Genomic DNA, 9,533 nt, shown 5'->3' on the forward strand with positions numbered 1-9,533 from the left:
TGATTGAGTCTGTGTGTAGCCACAAGTGAAAAAGAAATGTGTTCTGGCCAGGCACAGTGGCTCACATCTATAATCCTAGCATTCTGGGAGGCTGAGGCAGGTTCAGCTTGCCTGCCTGCAATCAGGCAGGCTGATTGCTTGAGCTCAGGAGTTCAAGACCAGCCTGATCAAGAATGAGACCCTATCTCTACTAAAAGTAGAAAAATTAGCTGGGTGTTGTGGCAGGTGCCTATAGTTCCACCTACTCGGAAGGCTGAGGCAAAAGGATTGCTCAAGTCCAAGAGTTTTGAGACTGCTATGAGCTATGATGATGCCATGGCACTCTACCCAGAGCAACAGAGTGAGACTCTATCTAGTGTTCTCAACCTGGACCTTAATGCAGTAGGGTGAAAACCTGTTCAGTTAATGTTTAGCTATTTTATTATCATAACACTTAAAGTTGAGATGACAAGAAGAATGGTTTATTTTAGGTATTATAAAAGGCATAGACCTTAATATCAAGGAAAAAATTTGATTGCCTAGTGAAGGAAGCAGGTGAACTCTCTAGCTACTTGCTTATAAATACCATGAAACATAAAGCGAGGCAGCAGTATCAGGTTGGCTGTGGCGAACACAGCTTATGGAGGGAAGCTGCCATGGAGAAACAGAGCAATGAGGCTGTGGAAGTTTGCTTATCTTTGCGTTAAAGCCCTTTGTCTTCAGCCTCAGCCTTCTCCTGGTTTTCTTTAGCCTCCTGCTGTTCCCTCCTTGTTTCCAGCAGCTTGCCTCAGAGAGTGGCCTCCTCTCCTGTCACTGTCCTTACCTTACCCCTGTGCACCTTTGCCCTGGCAGGGGAGATGGGCTTTGAGCCCTGCTACGCCGAAGTCCTAAGGGTGGTACAAGGAAAACTTCACCAGCCAGAGGAGATCCAAAGAAGTTCCTTCTATGCTTTCTCTTACTATTATGATAGAGCTGCTGACACAGACATGATTGGTGAGTTCTCCCCCAGTGTTAGTCCATACAGGAAAGTGAGCAGGACTGTGGCCCACCTCAGAAGAAGCACTTGAAACGCTTTGTTGAGATGATCACCCAACTCTTTTTCAGTGCTGGTTGAGATTATCACCCAACTCTTTTTCAGTGCTGGTTGTTGAGTGGCACAAGTTACTCAAACAGAAGGGTGAATATGACGTAGAATCTTTTGGAGGTAGATGATCTCAAGAACTATACAAGATGTCTGAGGTAGATGATCTCAAGAACTATACAAGATGTCTTTTTAAAAAATATCTTTATTGAGGCATAATTGGCATATAGAACATGTACATGTTTAAAGTATACAGTTTGCTAAGTTTTGTCATGTATACATATATCTCTCATATTTAAGATAATAAATGTATCGGGTGGTGCCTGTGGCTCAAGGAGTAGGGCGCTGTTCCCATATGCTGGAGGTGGCGGGTTCAAACCTAGCCCTGGCCAAAAAAACAAAAACAAACAAACAAACAAAAAAAAAAGATAATAAATGTATCTATCGCCCCAAAAAGACTTTTCCTGCCTCTTTTTGATAACTTCTTTTCCTAACACAAAGTAATGCTTTTGTTTTACTATGGAATGTAAGTACATGATCTATCTCTTGGCTTGAGAAGTATGAATTAATTTCTTATTTACTGATGTGTTTCTTTGTGTGTGGGGGGAGGGGGTTGAGACAGTCTCAAGCTGTCACCCTGAGTAGAGTGCTGTGGTGTCATAGCTCATAGCAACCTCTAATTTGGGCTCAAGTGATCCTCTTGCCTCAGTTTTTCTATTTTTAGTAGAGACAGAGTCTTGCTTGTGCTCAGGCTGTTCTTGAACTCATGAGCTCAAGCAATCCACCTGCCTCAGCCTCCCAGAGTGATTATGGGTGTGAGCCACCATGACCAGCTACTGATTATGTTTTTTAATGTGCCTTTTTTTTTTTTTTTTTTTTGTAGAGACAGAGTCTCACTTTGTGGCCCTTGGTAGAGTGCCGTGGCATCACACAGCTCACAGCAACCTCCAGCTCCTGGGCTTAAGCGATTCTCTTGCCTCAGCCTCTCGAGCAGCTGGGACTACAGGTGCCCGCCACAACACCCGGCTATTTTTTTGTTGCAGTTTGGCCGGGGCTGGGTTTGAACCCGCCACCCTCGGCATATGGGGCCGGCGCCCTACTCACTGAGCCACAGGCGCCGCCGTAATGTGTCTTTTTTTTTAACTGTAGCTAAATATGCATAACATGAAATATATTGAAATAAATAAAATAGGCTGCATAGATTATATTGTATGGAGATGTCATATTTGTTTCTCCTGTTCTCTAATGTTTCTCTAAGATTTCCAGTTTTTTATTATGATAAACATCACTAGAATGAACTTCTTTATGTTTCATTGAAGGCTTTTTGATAACATCTACCATTCTGTTTCATTTCAGATTATGAAAAGGGGGGTGTTTTAAAAGTTGAAGATTTTGAAAGAAAAGCCAGGGAAGGTAAGTGGTGGGGGAAACCTTTGAAGGCAAGCCTGTGAGGCTGTGCTTATCAACTCTAGTGACCTAAAGCACCTCAGTCAGCTCAGAAAGCTGGTTTCCTATGTTTTTTTTTTTTTTTTTTTTTTTTTTGCAGTTTTGGCCGGGGCTGGGTTTGAACCCGCCACCTCCGGCATATGGAGCTAGCGCCCTATTCCTTTGAGCCACAGGCGCCACCCTCCTATTTTTTTTTTTTTTTTTTTTTTTGAGATAGGGTCTCACTCTGCCACCCAGGTTAGAGTGCCATGGGATCAGCCTAGCTCACAGCAGCCTCAAACTCTTGGATTCAAGTGATCCTTCTGCCTCAGCTTCCCAAGTAGCTGGGACTATAGGCACCTGCCACAACACCCTGTTAATTCTATTTTTGGTAGAGACAGGGTCTTGCTTGTGCTCAGGGTGGTCTTGAATTCCTGAGCTCAAGCAACTCTCCTGCCTCTGCCTCCCAGAGTGCTAGGATTACAGGCATGAGCCATTGCACCCAACCCAGAAGGCTGGTTTCCATTCTGGATCTTCCAGTCTTTGCCGTGAGTTAAAAGCATCAGGTGATAGCCCAGCGCACTGGTGCATGCCTGTGGTCCCAGCTACCCAGAAGGCTGAGGTAAGAGGCTGAAGCAGGAGGATTGCTTAGGAGTTTAGGCTGCAGTGTACCATGATTTCACCTGTGAAGAGCCACTGCCCTCTAGCCTAGCCAACAAAATGAGACCCTATCTCTGCCTGGCTGAAGCAAAAGGATCACTTGAATCTAAGAGTTTGAAATTGCTGTGAGCGAGGCTGATCCCATGGCACTCTAGTCTGGGTGGCAGAGTAAGACCCTATCTCAAAAAAAAATTTTTTTTTTAAAGCATTAGGTGGCATAAAATTCTGGGCAAGAATATGGGAATAAAAGAGGCTTTGGGGAAATGGTATAAACCTTCTTTCTACATTTCTTCTTTCCTTAATTTTTTAAAAATTGAAATACTCCCATCAGTGTTAATAAAACATTAAACATCAGAATATCTGGGAAATAGCCCTGGAGGCTTCCATGAAAGAGTCAATCTAAAATACAAATGATCTTGGCTCAGCGCCTATAGCATACTGGTTACGGAGCCAGCCGCATGCACCGAGGCTGGCAGGTATGAGCCTTGTCTGGGCGCTAAACAATGACAACTGTAACAAGAAAAATAGCCGGGCACTGTGGCAGGTCCCAATAGTCCCAGCTACTTGGACGGCTGAGGCAAGAGAATCACTTAAGCCCAAGAGTCGGAGGTTACTGTGAGCTGTGATGTCACAGCACTCTACCCAGGGCAACATAGTGAGACTCTGTCTCAAAAATAAATAAATAAACAAATGAAATTAAATACCAATGATCTTATCCAATATAGACCTGAATGGTATTCCCTGTCTTCTGGGCCTCGGCAGTAATAATAGATAAAAGACTTAGAACTAAGCCCCCATAATAAGTAATAGAAACTTAGCAAACAAACAAGGGCCCATGTAAATTTGAGTAGATAACCACACCAGAAATTTGTAAGCTCTTAAGAAACTACAGTCTTTCAGAGCCAATCAGTTGCACAGTCTATTCTATTCTCTAGGAGGCCCAGGCATTAACCAAATGAAGACTTCTGCTTTGCTTATTCTGCCTCTATCTATATTTAGAAACAATCCTCCACTTCTCAGTTAAGTGCAAATTTGAACTCCACTGTTCACTCACTCTCACTTTCAGTGTGTGATAACTTGGGAAACTTCACCTCCGGCAGCCCTTTTCTGTGCATGGATCTAGCCTACATCACAGCCCTGTTAAAAGATGGCTTTGGATTTGCAGACAGCACCATCTTACAGGTAAGAGATGGGAAAACAGATTTCCATAGCAATCTTTTGTGGGGGTTGGGAAGAGGGAGTTAAAAATTGTTTAGTAATCAGATTAGATACAGGTAGAATTAGGTATTTTTAACTAGGCTATGGAGAAGGCACTGTGTTAGGTACCATGAATATGGGAAATTACATTGATGCAATGGTAGCCTCTAAGTATATTACCAGGCAAGCTACCCCAGAGGTCACACAACAGAAATCTTGCGGCCCAATTTAACTTGCCTAAGTCACATGGTTTAGGAAATCTATTTATTTAGCCCTCATATCTCACTCATTTTATCCTTAGAATTTTTCAATATAGATAGTATTATTTCCCTTTTACACAGGATGCAACTGGTGCTCAGAAAGATTCATTGTATTTTCTGGATTAACAGAAACTCAGGGCAAGAAGCAAGGGAAAAGAGATGAGAGAGGTGAAGCAGGTTGGAAATGCCACACTTCCTCAATTGTGGGTTACACCTGCATGAGTTCATATATTCTGCCATTGATGGGGTAGTTACAAATACTAGAGCTTATATTTGGTCAAGGGAGCACAAAGGCAGAGGTGTTTGGGACATCACACAAACTTGCCCAATTTGGAGAGGACCAGGGGCAGGTACACCTGGCCAGTATATTAGCTCACCCATTAGCCCATTAGGTTGGTTTTATTTGGCAAAGGACATGAGGGACTAGAAGAGGTCACCAGTGAGTGGCTTATTTAAGACCTCGTGAATATTAAATGCCTCATGCATGTGTGGTGTGTCATATATATTTTGTGTGAATCTTAGGTCCCTCTTTATCCTTCTGTCTCTCTCCCTCATATGCAGGCTCTACTTTATTTATAGTAAGTTATTTATCTATTTGAAAACACATCTTAAGAGTTTCATCCACCTCATTTATTTTCTCATCTTCTATACTGTAATTGAGTAATTCTATATTATAGTTACAAAGATGATTAAGATGTCATCTTTGCCTTCAAATAGCATACAGTCTATTAGGAGAGATGTGACAAAAATAAAGCTATGTCACAAAGCAACTTTGTGAACTTTGGGGTAAGTAAGTAGACTATAGTGCAGCACCTATGGCTCAGTGAGTAGGGCGCCAGCCCCATATACAGCCCCAGCCAACCTGCTACAAAAAAATAGCCGGGCATTCTGGCAGGTGTGATGTGAATTGCCTGAGTTCAAGAGGTGGAGGTTGCTGTGAACTGTGACGCCACGGCACTGTACTAAGGGCAACAAAGTGAGACTCCATCTCTAAAAAATAATAATTTTTCTTTCTTAAGATAATGATTTAAATGCCATTTCTTTCCCATTTGGGGGCACAGTGATTAGACTCAATTTCATCAGCTCAACACAAAACAATTCACTGGCTTGCAAAATTTTTCTTTTTGGTGTTGGTGGCATTTTTATTCAACAAAATCTTATGCAGAATGTCAGGTGGAACTATTCTGGTGGAGGCAGAGGTTGGGAGCCTGGAATACCTCCACCATTTGGCCTCCTTTATTCCTTTGAAGCATTTAAAAAAAAACTGTAGGATTCTGAAGAAAATAATTTGATAAACACTAATCCTTTTTGTCATATAGTTAAGGAAATTGGATGTAAAGTTTTGCCCAAGGTCACGGAGCTGGTTGAGGTACAACCTGGCCCAGAATATCTTAAATGCCCTGGTTGGTTATTATTTGTGCTTAAGAAGAGGCAGTTGCTTACACAGTATGAATTGAAAAGCTTGATTTGTTCTTTCTCACCTCTAAATCTATTCCCAAGGCCTAATCATGCAGTTTAGATGTGGTAATACCACATCTATTACCAGGACATTGTAAGCTGTCTTATCATGCATTGGTGATTTAGAACATAAAGCAGGGTATGCTGTTTAGTTTCAGGATTAGGGAAAGAGTTCCGAATCCTGTATGTCTAGAGAATCTCTCGAAGGCCTGTTAGGCCAGTTCCTGGGTCAGAAGCGCCCAGGAGTCAGAATGGTAGGTGTAGGGCAGTAGGCCATTACATGGCTGCAGGGAAATTATTAGAGGGTAGTGGGAAGCCTTCTAAGACTAGCTACTCCCAGTTTTTGCCCTGGTGTGCCCATGTGGATGCTCCTTGCCAACATGGTGTGCCTAAGTGCTATGCTTGTTGGAGTTGAAAATTAGATGAAAATGTAAAGACTTGTTCTCTCCTCAACAGCTCACAAAGAAAGTGAACAACATAGAAACAGGCTGGGCCTTGGGGGCCACCTTTCACCTGTTGCAGTCTCTGGGCATCTCCCACTGAGGACGCACACTTCCTCTGAGGCCTGTATTCACCAACAACCTTCTTAAAGGAAGGAGGAGAAAGGACTTAACTATTTTCTGAGCAAGTCTGGGGACAACTTAGACTGAAGCCCAGCAGCTGGCTTTATCAGGAGAAAGGGGGCTTTTATAGATGGGTCTTACCCTTGAGCCTAGAAATTTGAGTTTAATTTTATACATCTAATGTAAACTGCTACCTGATCACTCAACGTGTACAGCCCACATCAGTGTCTAAATCTTTGGGGTTCTTTGTGTGTCACAGAGAGCCTGTGAGCCAAAAAGTATAAATAGTTTTGGAATTCCAACTTTGGACAGCCCAGGGACAGGTCCTTGGGAACCTCATACAACCTTTTGAGTGCCTCATTCCTTTAAACATTTTACTTTTCTTCTTACATGCTAAATTAAGCTGATTTATTACAATCCCATGACCTATCTATACTATCTTGTTTTCCTCCCTATACACTGCTCTGCCCTACCTACCTTTATTTGCACCCACCTCTCCCAAAGAGAAAAAAAAAATGGTTTTACTTTCCATGTATAATTTTTACAAAAAGGTACCATATCAGAATTTGATCCTCTTCTATGCTAGCTCCAATCACCCAACAGAGAGCCATGCTAAATGGTAAGAGAAGGGAGAGTAACTCCTAACTGTGCAGCCTTAAGATAGGCCGCCATCTAGAGGGTGTAGCTGCCTCATGCAGCCCACCTTCTTGATTTAATCAAGTTTTTAAAGTCAACTCTGGGATTAATGAGCATGTCCTACCTTATGTGTATATTCAGTGCCAGTACACTCCTAGGCGAATGTGTTCATAGTATTTTCTGTGGTCCTAAACTCATTTTTTTGTATTTCTAAGAAACACAATTATACACTAGATTTTAGTCTGTGGTGAGAGCTTATCTGTGCTATTCTAGAATTTATAAAATTTGGGCATACCCTCTTTCAGATTTCCCTTTTATGTTCCCCATTTATAGTAATACCTTCTGTCCTAGCCAGTGAGCAGCTTAGTTAATATCCTCTGAGTTATTTATCCAGTGCCAGGGTGTCCAATTCCCTTCCCAATACCCCACGTTTGATTTTGTTCGCTCTTTTGATGCACATCAGTACAGTGGACCAGCATCTCCAAAGAGAACCATATTTAATGACTTTTAAGTTCTGAAGTCTGAAGGCTCAAAGCTCTTAATTTTGTGAATGTTTTCCCCAAAAGCCATGATCTTATACTTCTCCACATGGCAGTCATCTGTTTCTTATCCACCTACTTTACTCTTCTTAGACTTGGAAGATCTTCCTGTGGTCTGGCTTATTTATTTCCAGCTTCCTTCTAGGAGTGTTTATATCTCCTCAAAGAGTAGACTCTCTTTCATTCCTCTCTCTCACAAAGAAGGTTAAATATGCCTGACTCTCACACCAGTTCCTAGAGAACTTCCATTGTGTCCATAAATATTTAACTGTGCTGTGCAAGAAACTAAGCAAATTTCTATATTCTTATTCCCAAATTTTGTTTTTCAGACTTTTCACACTCTTACTAAGCTCAGCTTAATACCTATTGCCTTCAATAAATGTTAATCTATAATGAAATAGAAGTTTTAGTTAAAAATAGCACAAAATACAATTTAATCTACCCAGTACACTATTTCCCTCACCTTTCAGCTTCTTTAGGCATGTTCAGATAGCCCATTCCATGTGGGACTCTTGTGTTAAAAAAATCCCTCCATATATTGAGCTAAAATAAAATCTACCTACCTTCTCAGTGTTTTTAGTTTTGCTCTAATGCTCCTTCCAAAGCCTTTCAATATTTTTAGGAAAGACCCTTTTAAGTTCTTTATGGTCTCTTTAATATGTGACAGATTTATAGACCCCTCACCGTCTTCATCAAAAAAGTAGGGGGCTAGACCAGTCATAGTACATTAAACGTCCCAGATATTAGGGAGACTATTTCTTCCAGTAGAAACCAAGTTGTTACCCCAGGAGGTAAGGTGCGTTCACTAAAGACTCCCCCTGTTTGACAGGTTCAGAGACATAAGATTCCCTGGCCTTTACCACTACAGACTGTATCTGAGACTTCTTATAAACAGGGTCCATTTTGTAGAGGAGCAAACATTGTTCAGTAGGCTTCTTTGGTCATCCCAAATACCTTCTGAACTCATGAACAGAGGTATTCTAACTCCAGAAATTTATCTAAATATATTTTATTAATCTTGATTAGAACATCTGGAGAATGAACCAATTTGCCCATTTTAAGAGCAATTTAGAATGAAAACTTTTATTTCTTAAAAAAAAAGGCAATTTGTGTACAATGTCCATTTTGCTGCCATTGTACTCTTTGGGCCTCTCATTAAGGGATCCTATAGATTCTAATACTGCTGGTTAGTTTCTGCTCTGTAAATGTGTTAATGTATTTAAAATACTAGGACATGGCCTGGCATGTGGTAGATGTTGTTTGTTATCACTGTCATATGAAAAACATCCTCTGTGGGTCATGGAGGTCCTTGCAAGGTTTGCCTTAAAATTCTTCATCTTGCCTAAAACTGTTTGCATACTTTTGGAGAATCTGTGTTCTCCACACCTAGGCCACTTTTCTCTTTTTTTATGAAAAATGATCTTGTCTCTACAGTCTCTGCTAGTAGTCATACAGAGCTTTTCATAGCATCTTTTATTTGGGGCACATTTTTCCTGAGATTCCAGGAAGGTTGTAACATTGATATTTTTTTTACTCTAGTATCTTAATACATTTTCTACATTTGCCTGAAAAGCTCCCCTATGGTAATGGATTTCTCATGCCTTTAAAAATTATTCCCAAGAATTGCTTACTTAGTTCAAAAACAGACTGTTTCTTCTCATTTCATCTTCAAATCAGACTTTTGGGCAAGATGTTCTTTACAGTGAGCAGATTTAACAGACCTGAAACATTTCTT

The 9,533-nt window shown here is 41.1% G+C and overlaps 1 protein-coding gene across 6 annotated transcripts in view; it reads left to right on the forward strand.

Annotated features, from left to right (window-relative positions):
- ENTPD5 (ectonucleoside triphosphate diphosphohydrolase 5 (inactive)) overlaps nt 1-7,477 on the forward strand; it is a 55,480-nt gene extending 48,003 nt beyond the window's left edge. For all 6 annotated transcript variants that reach the window (XM_053601765.1, XM_053601762.1, XM_053601763.1 and 3 more), the window contains 4 exons: nt 832-972; nt 2,417-2,473; nt 4,212-4,327; nt 6,517-7,477. In XM_053601765.1, coding sequence (XP_053457740.1) covers nt 832-972; nt 2,417-2,473; nt 4,212-4,327; nt 6,517-6,603 — 401 coding nt within the window. In that variant the 3' untranslated portion in view covers nt 6,604-7,477. The remainder of the gene's footprint in view (nt 1-831; nt 973-2,416; nt 2,474-4,211; nt 4,328-6,516) is intronic.
- Nucleotides 7,478-9,533: the final 2,056 nt, after the last annotated feature.

Source organism: Nycticebus coucang, chromosome 9 (genome assembly GCF_027406575.1).
Source record: "Nycticebus coucang isolate mNycCou1 chromosome 9, mNycCou1.pri, whole genome shotgun sequence".
Classification (NCBI taxonomy): domain Eukaryota; kingdom Metazoa; phylum Chordata; class Mammalia; order Primates; family Lorisidae; genus Nycticebus; species Nycticebus coucang.